Source organism: Oncorhynchus clarkii, unplaced genomic scaffold (assembly GCF_045791955.1).
Source record: "Oncorhynchus clarkii lewisi isolate Uvic-CL-2024 unplaced genomic scaffold, UVic_Ocla_1.0 unplaced_contig_13804_pilon_pilon, whole genome shotgun sequence".
In the NCBI taxonomy this organism is placed as follows: Eukaryota; Metazoa; Chordata; class Actinopteri; order Salmoniformes; family Salmonidae; genus Oncorhynchus; species Oncorhynchus clarkii.
In genome coordinates this window covers 15,979-32,429 of record NW_027258050.1, presented here as the reverse complement: position 1 = coordinate 32,429, position 16,451 = coordinate 15,979, and the positions used below count along the sequence as shown (strand labels likewise).

Sequence of the window (16,451 nt, the reverse complement as noted above, 5' to 3'; positions counted from 1 at the left end):
AGAGAGAGAGAGATGGGTGTAGATATATAGGTGTAGATAGATGGATATAGAGAGATAGAGATAGGTGTAGATATATAGATATAGGTGTAGATAGATGGATATAGAGAGATAGAGATAGGTGTAGGTATATAGATATAGGTGTAGATAGATAGATATTGGTGTAGATAGATAGATATAGAGAGATAGAGATAGGTGTAGATAGATAGATATTGGTGTAGATAGATAGATATAGAGAGATAGAGATAGGTGTAGATATATAGATATAGGTGTAGATAGACGGATATAGAGAGATAGAGATAGGTGTCGGTATATAGATATAGGTGTAGATAGATAGATGTATATAGAGAGATAGAGGTAGGTGTAGATATATAGATATAGGTGTAGATATATAGATATAGGTGTAGATAGATGGATATAGAGAGATAGAGATAGGTGTAGATATATAGCTATCTATGACCAGTTTTTCACTAATAATATGGATGTCACACACACTCTCTGTGTAATTTATAACCCACCTCTCCCCTCCTGCTACAGCTGACAGCTCTGTCCAGACTAACACACCAGGGACTCTGTGTGTGTGTGTGTCCCTGGGCGTGTACTGTGTGTGTGTCTGTGTGTGGTGTGTGTGTCCCTGGGCGTGTACTGTGACAGGTGTTGCTGTCTCTTTCCCTGCTCTCTGTCCCATGTGGTGTGTACTGACATGTGTTACACACTTCTCCCGTGTGTGTGTGTGTGTGTGCATGAGTGTGTGTGTGTGTGTGTGTGTTGCAGGAGGAGGCAGTACTTGTAAGGACCCGTCGAGGAAGAGACCGAGGGAGAGAGTGGAAGGAAAGGAGGAAGAAGAGATGGAGATGCTGGCCTTCAGCCCAGAGAGAAGGTATGATGGAGATGCTGGCCTTCAGCCCAGAGAGAAGGTATGATGGGTATACTGGCCTTCAGCCCAGAGAGAAGGTATGATGGAGATACTGGCCTTCAGCCCAGAGAGAAGGTATGATGGAGATACTGGCCTTCAGCCCAGAGAGAAGGTATGATGGAGATGCTGGCCTTCAGCCCAGAGAGAAGGTATGATGGAGATGCTGGCCTTCAGCCCAGAGAGAAGGTATGATGGAGGAAGGAGAGCTGGCCTTCAGCCCAGAGAGAAGGTATGATGGAGATGCTGGCCTTCAGCCCAGAGAGAAGGTATGATGGAGATGCTGGCCTTCAGCCCAGAGAGAAGGTATGATGGAGGAAGGAGAGCTGGCCTTCAGCCCAGAGAGAAGGTATGATGGGTATACTGGCCTTCAGCCCAGAGAGAAGGTATGATGGAGATACTGGCCTTCAGCCCAGAGAGAAGGTATGATGGAGATACTGGCCTTCAGCCCAGAGAGAAGGTATGATGGAGATACTGGCCTTCAGCCCAGAGAGAAGGTATGATGGAGATGCTGGCTTTCAGCCCAGAGAGAAGGTATGATGGAGGAAGGAGAGCTGGCCTTCAGCCCAGATAGAAGGTATGATGGAGATGCTGGCCTTCAGCCCAGAGAGAAGGTATGATGGAGATATTGGCCTTCAGCCCAGAGAGAAGGTATGATGGAGTTGCTGGCTTTCAGCCCAGAGAGAAGGTATGATGGAGATGCTGGCCTTCAGCCCAGAGAGAAGGTATGATGGAGATATTGGCCTTCAGTCCAGAGAGAAGGTATGATGGAGATGCTGGCCTTCAGCCCAGAGAGAAGGAGATGCTGGACTTCAGCCCAGAGAGAAGGTATGATGGGTATACTGGCCTTCAGCCCAGAGAGAAGGTATGATGGAGATACTGGCCTTCAGCCCAGAGAGAAGGTATGATGGAGATACTGGCCTTCAGCCCAGAGAGAAGGTATGATGGAGATACTGGCCTTCAGCCCAGAGAGAAGGTATGATGGAGATGCTGGCCTTCAGCCCAGAGAGAAGGTATGATGGAGATGCTGGCCTTCAGCCCAGAGAAAAGGTATGATGGAGATGCTGGCCTTCAGCCCAGAGAGAAGGAGATACTGGCCTTCAGCCCAGAGAGAAGGAGATACTGGCCTTCAGCCCAGAGAGAAGGTATGATGGGTATACTGGCCTTCAGCCCAGAGAGAAGGTATGATGGAGATACTGGCCTTCAGCCCAGAGAGAAGGTATGATGGAGATGCTGGCCTTCAGCCCAGAGAGAAGGAGATGCTGGCCTTCAGCCCAGAGAGAAGGTATGATGGAGATGCTGGCCTTCAGCCCAGAGAGAAGGTATGATGGAGATGCTTGCCTTCAGCCCAGAGAGAAGGTATGATGGAGATGCTGGCCTTCAGCCCAGAGAGAAGGTATGATGGAGATACTGGCCTTCAGCCCAGAGAGAAGGTATGATGGGTATACTGGCCTTCAGCCCAGAGAGAAGGTATGATGGAGATACTGGTCTTCAGCCCAGAGAGAAGGTATGATGGGTATACTGGCCTTCAGCCCAGAGAGAAGGTATGATGGACATACTGGCCTTCAGCCCAGAGAGAAGGTATGATGGAGATACTGGCCTTCAGCCCAGAGAGAAGGTATGATGGAGATGCTGGCCTTCAGCCCAGAGAGAAGGAGATGCTGGCCTTCAGCCCAGAGAGAAGGTATGATGGAGATGCTGGCCTTCAGCCCAGAGAGAAGGTATGATGGAGATGCTTGCCTTCAGCCCAGAGAGAAGGTATGATGGAGATGCTGGCCTTCAGCCCAGAGAGAAGGAGATGCTGGCCTTCAGCCCAGAGAGAAGGTATGATGGAGATGCTGGCCTTCAGCCCAGAGAGAAGGTATGATGGAGATGCTTGCCTTCAGCCCAGAGAGAAGGTATGATGGAGATACTGGCCTTCAGCCCAGAGAGAAGGTATGATGGAGATGCTGGCTTTCAGCCCAGAGAGAAGGTATGATGGAGGAAGGAGAGCTGGCCTTCAGCCCAGAGAGAAGGTATGATGGAGATACTGGCCTTCAGCCCAGAGAGAAGGTATGATGGAGATGCTGGCTTTCAGCCCAGAGAGAAGGTATGATGGAGGAAGGAGAGCTGGCCTTCAGCCCAGAGAGAAGGTATGATGGAGATACTGGCCTTCAGCCCAGAGAGAAGGTATGATGGTTATACTGGCCTTCAGCCCAGAGAGAAGGTATGATGGAGATACTGGCCTTCAGCCCAGAGAGAAGGTATGATGGAGATGCTGGCCTTCAGCCCAGAGAGAAGGTATGATGGAGATGCTGGCATTCAGCCCAGAGAGAAGGTATGATGGAGATGCTGGCCTTCAGCCCAGAGAGAAGGAGATACTGGCCTTCAGCCCAGAGAGAAGGAGATACTGGCCTTCAGCCCAGAGAGAAGGTATGATGGGTATACTGGCCTTCAGCCCAGAGAGAAGGTATGATGGAGATACTGGTCTTCAGCCCAGAGAGAAGGTATGATGGGTATACTGGCCTTCAGCCCAGAGAGAAGGTATGATGGACATACTGGCCTTCAGCCCAGAGAGAAGGTATGATGGAGATACTGGCCTTCAGCCCAGAGAGAAGGTATGATGGAGATGCTGGCCTTCAGCCCAGAGAGAAGGAGATGCTGGCCTTCAGCCCAGAGAGAAGGTATGATGGAGATGCTGGCCTTCAGCCCAGAGAGAAGGTATGATGGAGATGCTTGCCTTCAGCCCAGAGAGAAGGTATGATGGAGATGCTGGCCTTCAGCCCAGAGAGAAGGTATGATGGAGATACTGGCCTTCAGCCCAGAGAGAAGGTATGATGGGTATACTGGCCTTCAGCCCAGAGAGAAGGTATGATGGAGATACTGGTCTTCAGCCCAGAGAGAAGGTATGATGGGTATACTGGCCTTCAGCCCAGAGAGAAGGTATGATGGACATACTGGCCTTCAGCCCAGAGAGAAGGTATGATGGAGATACTGGCCTTCAGCCCAGAGAGAAGGTATGATGGAGATGCTGGCCTTCAGCCCAGAGAGAAGGAGATGCTGGCCTTCAGCCCAGAGAGAAGGTATGATGGAGATGCTGGCCTTCAGCCCAGAGAGAAGGTATGATGGAGATGCTGGCCTTCAGCCCAGAGAGAAGGTATGATGGAGATGCTTGCCTTCAGCCCAGAGAGAAGGTATGATGGAGATGCTGGCCTTCAGCCCAGAGAGAAGGAGATGCTGGCCTTCAGCCCAGAGAGAAGGTATGATGGAGATGCTGGCCTTCAGCCCAGAGAGAAGGTATGATGGAGATGCTGGCTTTCAGCCCAGAGAGAAGGTATGATGGAGGAAGGAGAGCTGGCCTTCAGCCCAGATAGAAGGTATGATGGAGATGCTGGCCTTCAGCCCAGAGAGAAGGTATGATGGAGATGCTGGCCTTCAGCCCAGAGAGAAGGTATGATGGAGATGCTGGCTTTCAGCCCAGAGAGAAGGTATGATGGAGGAAGGAGAGCTGGCCTTCAGCCCAGATAGAAGGTATGATGGAGATGCTGGCCTTCAGCCCAGAGAGAAGGTATGATGGAGATATTGGCCTTCAGCCCAGAGAGAAGGTATGATGGAGTTGCTGGCTTTCAGCCCAGAGAGAAGGTATGATGGAGATATTGGCCTTCAGTCCAGAGAGAAGGTATGATGGAGATGCTGGCCTTCAGCCCAGAGAGAAGGAGATGCTGGCCTTCAGCCCAGAGAGAAGGTATGATGGGTATACTGGCCTTCAGCCCAGAGAGAAGGTATGATGGAGATGCTGGCCTTCAGCCCAGAGAGAAGGTATGATGGAGATGCTGGCCTTCAGCCCAGAGAGAAGGTATGATGGAGATGCTGGCCTTCAGCCCAGAGAGAAGGAGATACTGGCCTTCAGCCCAGAGAGAAGGTATGATGGGTATACTGGCCTTCAGCCCAGAGAGAAGGTATGATGGGTATACTGGCCTTCAGCCCAGAGAGAAGGTATGATGGAGATGCTGGCCTTCAGCCCAGAGAGAAGGTATGATGGAGATGCTGGCATTCAGCCCAGAGAGAAGGTATGATGGAGATGCTGGCCTTCAGCCCAGAGAGAAGGAGATACTGGCCTTCAGCCCAGAGAGAAGGAGATACTGGCCTTCAGCCCAGAGAGAAGGTATGATGGGTATACTGGCCTTCAGCCCAGAGAGAAGGTATGATGGAGATACTGGTCTTCAGCCCAGAGAGAAGGTATGATGGGTATACTGGCCTTCAGCCCAGAGAGAAGGTATGATGGACATACTGGCCTTCAGCCCAGAGAGAAGGTATGATGGAGATACTGGCCTTCAGCCCAGAGAGAAGGTATGATGGAGATGCTGGCCTTCAGCCCAGAGAGAAGGAGATGCTGGCCTTCAGCCCAGAGAGAAGGTATGATGGAGATGCTGGCCTTCAGCCCAGAGAGAAGGTATGATGGAGATGCTGGCCTTCAGCCCAGAGAGAAGGTATGATGGAGATGCTGGCCTTCAGCCCAGAGAGAAGGTATGATGGAGATACTGGCCTTCAGCCCAGAGAGAAGGTATGATGGAGATACTGGCCTTCAGCCCAGAGAGAAGGTATGATGGAGGAAGGAGATGCTGGCCTTCAGCCCAGAGAGAAGGTAGAAGGAGATGCTGGCCTTCAGCCCAGAGAGAAGGAGATACTGGCCTTCAGCCCAGAGAGAAGGTATGATGGAGATACTGGCCTTCAGCCCAGAGAGAAGGTATGATGGAGGAAGGAGATGCTGGCCTTCAGCCCAGAGAGAAGGAGATGCTGGCCTTCAGCCCAGAGAGAAGGAGATGCTGGCCTTCAGCCCAGAGAGAAGGTTACTGATCATGACTTGATGAATACCGACAACGAGTCAGCATTCAGGGCTAACCGAGCAGTATGTTAAGAATTAGAGAGGCTTGACAGGTGATGTTTTCGGGAGGACGCTTGACTCTCGAACTTCGACTTCTCCCGAGTCTGTTGGGGGGGGGAGTTGCAGCGATCAGACAAGATCGTAACATCCAATTGGATATCAGGAAGTTGGGGAGAAAAATTGTTTAAAAAAATAACCACTGGTCTTGAGATCATTGTCCCCCTCCGTCCGTCTCTTAGGTCCCGGTCGTTAGACCTGGCGGGGGCGTCTCGGGGGGACAGCAGCCAGAAGAGGAGGGGGGGGAAGGTTTTCGGCAGTCTGGAGAGAGGGCTGGATAAAGTCATCACCTTGCTCACACCCAGCAAGAGACGAGGGCTGCGGGACAGACCACGCAGGATCAAGGTACCTATATATAGACACCCCCTACAGGGTCATATAGACACCCCCTATAGGATCAAGGTACCGATATATAGACACCCCCTACAGGATCATATAGACAGCCCCTATAGGATACAGGTACCTATATATAGACACCCCCTACAGGGTCATATAGACACCCCCTATAGGATCATATAGACACCCCATATAGGATACAGATACCTATATATAGACACCCCCTATAGGGTCATGGTACATATATATATAGACACCCCCTATAGGATCAAGGTACATATATATAGACACCCCCGATAGGGTCAAGGTACATATATATAGACACCCCCTATAGGATACAGGAACCTATATATAGACACCCTCTACAGTGTAAAGGTACATATATAGACACCCCCTATAGGATCAAGGTACATATATATAGACATCCCCTATAGGGTCAAGGTACATACATATATATATATATATATATATAGACACCCCCCTACAGGATCAAGATTAATATATATATATAGTCCCCCCACTACAGGATCAAGATATATATATATATATATATATATATATATATATATATATATATATATATATATAGACACCCCCTATAGGATCAAGGTACATATATATAGACATCCCCTATAGGGTCAAGGTACATACATATATATATATATATATATAGACACCCCCTATGGAATCCAGGTACATATATATAGACACCCCCTATAGGATCCAGGTACATATATATAGACACACCCTACAGGATCAAGGTACATATATATAGACACCCCCTATAGGATACAGGTACCTATATATAGACACCCCCTATAGGATCAAGGTACATATATATAGACACCCCCCTACTTGATCAAGGTACCTATATATAGACACCCCCTATAGGGTCAAGGTACATATATATATAGACACCCCCTACTTGATCTAGGTACATATATATAGACACCCCCCTACAAGATCAAGGTACATATATATAGACACCCCCTATAGGATACAGGAACCTATATATAGACACCCTCTACAGTGTAAAGGTACATATATATAGACACCCCCTATAGGATCCAGGTACATATATATATATAGACATCCCCTATAGAGTCAAGGTACATACATATATATATATATAGACACCCCCTATAGGATCCAGGTACATATATATAGACACCCCCTATAGGATCCAGGTACATATATATATATATAGACACCCCCTATAGGATCCAGGTACATATACATAGACACCCCCTATAGGATACAGTTACCTATATATAGACACCCCCTATTGGATCAAGGTACATATATATATATATAGACACCCCCTATAGGATCCAGGTACATATATATATATAGACACCCCCCTACATGGTCAAGGTACCTATATATAGACACACCCTACAGGATCAAGGTACATATATATAGACACCACCTATAGGATACAGGTACCTATATATAGACACCCCCTATAGGATCCAGGTACATATATATAGACACCCCCCTACAGGGTCAAGGTACATATATATATATATAGACACCCCCCTATAGGTTCAAGGAACAATCACTCAGTCTTACATAAACTCAAACTGACTCCTCTCCTCTCCTCTCCAGGCCCAGTATAATGTAACGTTGACCAGTCAGACCAACCCAGACCAGGTGTTGAACCAGATCCTCTCCATTCTACCGGAGAAACACGTCGACTTCGCACAGAAAGGGTGAGGCCCGCACACACTTTTTAGGCACTGATCTGAGACAGTGGAGAAGGAGTGCCAGCCAGGCCCCTCCCCCAGGAAGCCAGGCCCCTCCCTCAGGAAGCCAGGCCCCTCACTCAGGAAGCCAGGCCCCTGCCTCAGGAAGCCAGGCCCCTGCCTCAGGAAGCCAGGCCCCTGCCTCAGGAAGCCAGGCCCCTCCCTCAGGAAGCCAGGCCCCTCCCTCCGGAAGCCAGGCCCCTCCCTCCGGAAGCCAGGCCCCTCCCTCCGGAAGCCAGGCCCCTCCCTCAGGAAGCCAGGCCCCTCCCTCAGGAAGCCAGGCCCCTCCCTCAGGAAGCCAGGCCCCTCCCTCAGGAAGCTAGGCCCCTCCCTCAGGAAGCTAGGCCCCTCCCTCAGGAAGCTAGGCCCCTCCCTCAGGAAGCCAGGCCCCTCCCTCAGGAAGCTAGGCCCCTCCCTCAGGAAGATTATGTAACTTTTGTTTAACTAGGCAAGTCAGTTAAGAACAAATTCTTATTTACAATGACGGCCAACACCGGACGTTTCTGGGCCTGTTGTGCACCGCTCCCAATCACAGCCGGTTGTGATACAGCCTGGAATCGAACCAGGGTTTGTAGTGATACCTCTTTCACCGAGTCAATATTTCCTCCTCATCTTCCCAGTCTCTCCATCTTTCTCTCCCTCAGCTTGTCTTCCCAGTCTCTCCATCTTTCTCCCTCAGCTTGTCTTCTCAGTCTCTCCATCTTTCTCTCCCTCAGCTTTTCTTCCCAGTCTCTCCATCTTTCTCCCTCAGCTTTTCTTCTGTCTCTCCATCTTTCTCTCCCTCAGCTTTTCTTCCCAGTCTCTCCATCTTTCTCTCCCTCAGCTTGTCTTCCCAGTCTCTCCATCTTTCTCCCTCAGCTTGTCTTCTCAGTCTCTCCATCTTTCTCTCCCTCAGCTTTTCTTCCCAGTCTCTCCATCTTTCTCCCTCAGCTTTTCTCCCCAGTCTCTCCATCTTTCTCTCCCTCAGCTTTTCTTCAGTCTCTCCATCTTTCTCTCCCTCAGCATTTTTTCCCAGTCTCTCCATCTTTCTCCCTCAGCTTTTCTCCCCAGTCTCTCCATCTTTCTCTCCCTCAGCTTTTCTTCTGTCTCTCCATCTTTCTCTCCCTCAGCTTTTCTCCCCAGTCTCTCCATCTTTCCTTCCCAGTCTCTCCATCTTTCTCTCCCTCAGCTTTTCTTCAGTCTCTCCATCTTTCTCCCTCAGCTTTTCTCCCCAGTCTCTCCATCTTTCTCTCCCTCAGCTTTTCTTCAGTCTCTCCATCTTTCTCCCTCAGCTTTTCTTCCCAGTCTCTCCATCTTTCTCTCCCTCAGCTTTTCTTCTCTCTCCATCTTTCTCTCCCTCAGCTTTTCTTCTGTCTCTCCATCTTTCTCTCCCTCAGCTTTTCTCCCCAGTCTCTCCATCTTTCCTTCCCAGTCTCTCCATCTTTCTCTCCCTCAGCTTTTCTTCAGTCTCTCCATCTTTCTCCCTCAGCTTTTCTCCCCAGTCTCTCCATCTTTCTCCCTCAGCTTTTCTCCCCAGTCTCTCCATCTTTCTCTCCCTCAGCTTTTCTTCAGTCTCTCCATCTTTCTCTCCCTCAGCATTTTTTCCCAGTCTCTCCATCTTTCTCCCTCAGCTTTTCTCCCCAGTCTCTCCATCTTTCTCTCCCTCAGCTTTTCTTCTGTCTCTCCATCTTTCTCTCGCTCAACTTTTCTTCTGTCTCTCCATCTTTCTCTCCCTCAACTTTTCTTCTGTCTCTCCATCTTTCTCTCCCTCAGCTTTTCTTCTCTCTCCATCTTTCTCTCCCTCAGCTTTTCTCCCCAGTCTCTCCATCTTTCTCTCCCTCAGCTTTTCTTCAGTCGTCCCATCTTTCTCTCCCTCAGCTTTTCTTCCCAGTCTCTCCATCTTTCTCTCCCTCAGCTTTTCTTCAGTCTCTCCATCTTTCTCCCTCAGCTTTTCTCCCCAGTCTCTCCATCTTTCCTTCCCAGTCTCTCCATCTTTCTCTCCCTCAGCTTTTCTTCAGTCTCTCCATCTTTCTCTCCCTCAGCTTTTCTTCAGTCGTCCCATTTTTCTCTCCCTCAGCTTTTCTCCCCAGTCTCTCCATCTTTCTCTCCCTCAGCTTTTCTCCCCAGTCTCTCCATCTTTCTCTCCCTCAGCTTTTCTTCTGTCGTCCCATTTTTCTCTCCCTCAGCTTTTCTCCCCAGTCTCTCCATCTTTCTCTCCCTCAACTTTTCTTCAGTCTCTCCATCTTTCTCTCCCTCAGCTTTTCTTCAGTCTCTCCATCTTTCTCTCCCTCAGCTTTTCTTCCCAGTCTCTCCATCTTTCTCTCCCTCAGCTTTTCTTCAGTCTCTCCATCTTTCTCTCCCTCAGCTTTTCTTCCCAGTCTCTCCATCTTTCTCTCCCTCAGCTTTTCTTCAGTCTCTCCATCTTTCTCTCCCTCAGCTTTTCTTCAGTCTCTCCATCTTTCTCTCCCTCAGCTTTTCTTCAGTCTCTCCATCTTTCTCTCCCTCAGCTTTTCTTCCCAGTCTCTCCATCTTTCTCTCCCTCAGCTTGTCTTCAGTCTCTCCATCTTTCTCCCTCAAGAATGTTCCCGTTAAACAGACTGTCCTCTCCTCCCCAGCTATACTCTGAAGTGTCGCACCCAGGGAGACTTTGGGAAGGTGACCATGGCGTTTGAGCTGGAGGTGTGTCTGCTGCACAGACCTGAGGTACATAGTGATTACTACTGATCAGGTTATTGATGGTTACTGAGGTACATAGTGATTACTACTGATCAGGTTATTGATGGTTTTTTGACCAGCCTCTTGCTGCCACAGTGGACCACCCTATTGGTTTAGTGATGTGTGTTGTAGGTTATTGATTACTGACACCCAGCAGGGATCACATTATTGATTGTTTTAGTTGGTTATTGATGGATGATTGATGCTGTGTGTTGTAGGTGGTGTGTGTGAGGAGATGTAGGGATCACGTTATTGATGATTGATGCTGTGTGTTGTAGGTGGTGTGTGTGAGGAGACAGCGGCTGAAGGGAGACTCCTGGGTTTACAAACACCTGGTGGAGGACATTCTCTCTACGTCCAGCATCTAGACGTCACTACTTCCTGTTGATGATGTCACATCCTGTCCACGTTCCAGCACCTAAAGCCGGTGTCTTAACTAATTCCATGTTGGGCAGAGTGTCTGCAGGTTCACTCCTCCCTTGTACTTCATTGATGAATTAAGGTCACTGATTAGTTAGGACCTCCCCTCACCTGGTTGTCTAGGACCTCCCCTCACTTGGTTGTCTAGGACCTCCCCTCACCTGGTTGTCTAGGACTTCCCCCTCACCTGGTTGTCTAGGACTTCCCCCTCACCTGGTTGTCTAGGACTTCCCCCTCACCTGGTTGTCTAGGACTTCCCCCTCACCTGGTTGTCTAGGACTTCCCCCTCACCTGGTTGTCTAGGACTTCCCCCTCACCTGGTTGTCTAGGACTTCACCTGGTTGTCTAGGACCTCACCTGGTTGTCTAGGACCTCCCCTCACCTGGTTGTCTAGGACCTCCCCTCACCTGGTTGTCTAGGACCTCCCCTCACCTGGTTGTCTAGGACCTCCCCCTCACCTGGTTGTCTAGGACCTCCCCCTCACCTGGTTGTCTAGGACTTCATACTGACACATATTAAAAACTAAAACCAGATGATGACTGCCCTCCATGGAATGTGTTTGGACACCTTCTGATCTAGTGCCTGTCGACAGAAGCACAGATCCAGGGACAGTCTCCATTTCCTCAACCTTAACCAGTGTAGTATAAGTTAACTAGTAGAGGGGGGATCTGCATGAAAACTGACCTGAGATCAGTGTCGTGTTTTATAAGATGACCACTTCCTCTCTTTTACAGGTGACAGTTTCCTTAAAGTGTGTCGCGTTTTATTCCTTCCCCCCACTGATTCAGTAGCAGGAAGGAGTTTTGAGGTGTCGCGTTTGATTCCCTCCCCCCCACTGATTCAGTAGCAGGAAGGAGTTTTGAGGTGTCGCGTTTTATTCCCTCCCCCCCACTGATTCAGTAGCAGGAAGGAGTTTTGAGGTGTCACGTTTTATTCCCTCCCCCCCACTGATTCAGTAGCAGGAAAGAATTTTGAGGTGTCGCGTTTTATTCCCTCCTCCCACTGATTCAGTAGCAGGAAGGAGTTTTGAGGTGTCACGTTTTATTCCCTCCCCCCCACTGATTCAGTAGCAGGAAGGAGTTTTGAGGTGTCACGTTTTATTCCCTCCCCCCCACTGATTCAAGGAGTTTTGAGGTGTTACGATATCATAGAGCCTTTTAGCGTCACAGAATACCAGTTTACTGAAAGCGTTCATTCTTTACAGAATAACAGTTTACTGATAGCATTAATACAACGTGTGTTAGTTTGTACATATACCAGTAATAGGATCCATATTTACTTGTTTCTCTATCATGTCTTTTACGTTTGTAGGAGAGGTTGTTGTTTTAACTCAATTTTTTTGTCAGATAATCTGTCTGTCTGCGTAAGATTTATTGTTAATAATTGTAAAGGATCAAAATAAATGGAGTTTGTAGAGAGTTTGTGTTCATGTTGACTTTTCCCGGAGAGAAACCCCTCCCGGAGGTTCCAGCTCTGAAATGGACAATACAGATTGCTATCATTGTAGAAATATTACACTAGATAGGACTCACTGTGTAAAACATATTACACTAGATGGGACTCACTGTGTAGATATATATTAAACTAGATGGGACTCACTGTGTAGAAATATATTACACTAGATGGGCCTCACTGTGTAGATATTTATTACACTAGATAGGACTCACTGTGTAAAACATATTACACTAGATGGGCCTCACTGTGTAGATATATATTAAACTAGATGGGACTCACTGTGTAGAAATATATTACACTAGATGGGACTCACTGTGTAAAACATATTACACTAGATGGGCCTCACTGTGTAGATATATATTACACTAGATGGGCCTCACTGTGTAGAAATATATTACACTAGATGGGACTCACTGTGTAAAACATATTACACTAGATGGGACTCACTGTTTAAAACATATTAAACTAGATGGGACTCACTGTAGAAATATTACACTAGATAGGACTCACTGTGTAGATATATATTAAACTAGATGGGACTCACTGTGTAGATATATATTACACTAGATGGGCCTCACTGTGTAAAACATATTAAACTAGATGGGTCTCACTGTGTAGATATATATTAAACTAGATGGGACTCACTGTGTAGATATATATTACACTAGATGGGACTCACTGTTTAAAACATATTAAACTAGATGGGACTCACTGTGTAGATATATATTACACTAGATGGGACTCACTGTTTAAAACATATTAAACTAGATGGGACTCACTGTGTAAAACATATTACACTAGATGGGACTCACTGTGTAGATATATATTAAACTAGATGGGACTCACTGTGTAGATATATATTAAACTAGATGGGACTCACTGTAGAAATATTACACTAGATAGGACTCACTGTGTAGATATATATTACACTAGATGGGACTCACTGTGTAAAACATATTACACTAGATGGGACTCACTGTGTAAAACATATTACACTAGATGGGATTCACTGTGTAGAAACATATTAAACTAGATGGGACTCACTGTGTAGAAATATATTACACTAGATGGGACTCACTGTTTAAAACATATTAAACGATATGGGACTCACTGTGTAGATATATATAGCCATCCTCTATAATGAGGATGGCTATAGTCTATAAAGGTGACCAGAGGTGTATTCACTAGGACCCTAAAGGGGAGGGAACCTCCTGAATTTGTTCAATAGAAACTCTTGTTTTTGTTCCTAAACATCTTTTGCTTCTGTTGCAAAACGTTTATCTACGGTGTGCTCGAATGAACACATCCCAGTTGTTTGTTCTGAGATCTCCTTGGTCTCACAGCAGCGGGTGAGAACCTTAATGGAAGGGTGAGATGGTCATTTAGGGTGGGGTGGTGACTGCCCCCCCCCTCCCCCCCAGCTGTGATAATGACTCCCGCTGGTTGGGGGGGGGGTAGAGGTGTGTGTGTGTGTGTACGCTCCAGGGGCAGGGGGCACCAGCAGGAACAGACGCTACCTGTCACCTGCCTAAACATAAGAGATGATTCTCCACTCCTCTCTCTCTCTCTGTCTCTCTCTCTCTTCTCCCTCTGTCTCTCTTTACACAATGAGCCTAATTCTGATTCCACGATGTTCCTGACACCAGTCCATTACTCTTATATCCAGGCAGTGAAATCCATGGGGTCACACATCGGGGAGAAGGGCAGAGTATATACATACCTGCTGTCATAGAAGACATTATGGCACAGCTGCAAAGAAGGGTCCTCTACCCACCTCTATGGGCTGGTCTTTATATTCTCCTGTCCAGTCCTCTATCCACCTCTATGGGCTGGTCTTTCTCTATACTCTCCTGTCCAGCATGTAGCCCTCTACCCACCTCTATGGGCTGGTCTTTCTCTCTACTCTCCTGTCCAGCCTGTAGCCCTCTATCCACCTTTATGGGCTAGTCTTTCTCTCTACTCTCCTGTCCAGCCTGTAGCCCTCTATCCACCTTTATGGGCTAGTCTTTCTCTCTACTCTCCTGTCCAGCCCTCTATCTGCCTCTATGGGCTAGACTTTCTCTATATTCTCCTGTTCAGCATGTAGCCCTCTACCCACCTCTATGGGCTAGTCTTTCTCTCTACTCTCCTGTCTAGCCCTCTACCCACCTCTATGGGCTAGTCTTTCTCTCTACTCTCCTGTCCAGCATGTAGCCCTCTAATCCACCTCTATGTGGCGTTAGGACTCAGTCACATGTCTTGCCCATCCTACAAAGAAGACCAATCAACCAATCCAGGCTCTTTACTGGTGAAAACCAGCATGTTTTAAAGATGCTCATTAGACGGCATAGCTTTCACCTGGGTCAGGCAGTGTTTGAGAGGAGGACGGACTTGAATTGCCAACTGATGGGGGGGGGGGGGGATAAAAAGCCTGTGTATTTAAACAGCTATAGTTTAATCTAATGACAACAGGTGGCCCTCTTCATTCGGACAAACGGTGAGCAACTATTCATTTCTTCATATGATGTAGCGCAGGCCTGGGTGTGTCCTCACCCCCACACCCCCCATCCCCAGCAAACACAGCTGATTAATTAATTAAACCATTCTAAACTGAAGATCAGGTGATTATTGGAGTCAGGTGTGTTAGCTGGGGCAAAAGTGCCCAGGCCTGGTGTATTGTGTATTTACAAAGTGACCACCACGTTTAGGCCCAAGGCGACAGAAACTAAGGGGGCGGTTGAACCTCTTGTGTGTGTGTGTGTTTTTTTAGTTCATTAGGATCTCCGTTAGCTGTGACACATTTTAAAATAGATGGGGAGTACAGAACAGTTAATTAAACAAGAACGACATTAAATTCATTTTAAAAATATGTTTTCTTCCAGAGGTTAGAGCGGGAGTTTGAAACAAGATGAAGATTGTACTGGTCGTGGCTCTCGTCCTGCTGTATGTCTGTGAGTAAAACAACAGGACCCATAGGACTCTGGTCCAAAAAAATACAATGTCCCCAGCTAACAACAAATGTTCCCACACCTTTAGAGATGGTTCCCTTAAGTCATGTTTACATAGGAATGTACCCAGTACTTAGCTAACCTACCCTCTCCTTCCTTAACTGCCTACCCACTACTTACCTAACCTACCCTCTCCTACCTTACCTGCCTACCCAGTACTTACCTGACCTACCCTCTCCTACCTTACCTGCCTACCCAGTACTTACCTAACCTACCCTCTCCTACCTTACCTGCCTACCCACTACTTATCTAACCTACCCTCTCCTACCTTACCTGCCTACCCAGTACTTACCTGACCTACCCTCTCCTACCTCTCCTGCCTACCCAGTACTCACCTAACCTACCCTCTCCTACCTTAGCTGCCTACCCAGTACTTACCTAACCTACCCTCTCCTACCTACCCAGTACTCACCTAACCTACCCTCTCCTACCTTATCTGCCTACCCACTACTCACCTAACCTATTCTCTCCTACTTTACCTGCCTACCCAGTACTTACCTAACCTACCCTCTCCTACCTTACCTGCCTACCCACTACTCACCTACCCTCTCCTACCTTACCTGCCTACCCAGTACTTACCTGACCTACCCTCTCCTACTTTATCTGCCTACCCACTACTTACCTAACCTACCCTCTCCTACCTTATCTGCCTACCCTCTCCTACCTTAGCTGCCTACCCAGTACTCACCTAACCTACCCTCTCCTGCCTACCCAGTACTCACCTACCCTCTCCTACCTTACCTGCCTACCCAGTACTTAGCACCACCTGGTGCGCTAACCAAAATACAGGGGATGGTCCGCCCAGGTCTTAGTGTGTGTGTATAGACAGTAAATACTACGGGTATGTGTCAATCAAAAACAAACACACTGCGTCCTATTGACACACACAGGACATGCTAATCAGCTCTCTCTCAGCCACAACCAACACAGGACATGCTAATCAGCTCTCTCTCAGCCACAACCAACACAGGACATGCTAATCA

The 16,451-nt window shown here is 47.8% G+C and overlaps 1 protein-coding gene across 1 annotated transcript in view; it reads left to right on the top strand.

The window, feature by feature from the left end:
- The window catches only part of LOC139394646 (maternal embryonic leucine zipper kinase-like), a 29,114-nt gene extending 18,012 nt beyond the window's left edge, over positions 1-11,102 (top strand). Inside the window, exons 15-19 of the mRNA XM_071142749.1 lie at positions 772-877; positions 6,014-6,176; positions 7,776-7,879; positions 10,507-10,594; positions 10,885-11,102. Coding sequence (XP_070998850.1) covers positions 772-877; positions 6,014-6,176; positions 7,776-7,879; positions 10,507-10,594; positions 10,885-10,974 — 551 coding nt within the window. The 3' untranslated portion in view covers positions 10,975-11,102. The remainder of the gene's footprint in view (positions 1-771; positions 878-6,013; positions 6,177-7,775; positions 7,880-10,506; positions 10,595-10,884) is intronic.
- Positions 11,103-16,451: the final 5,349 nt, after the last annotated feature.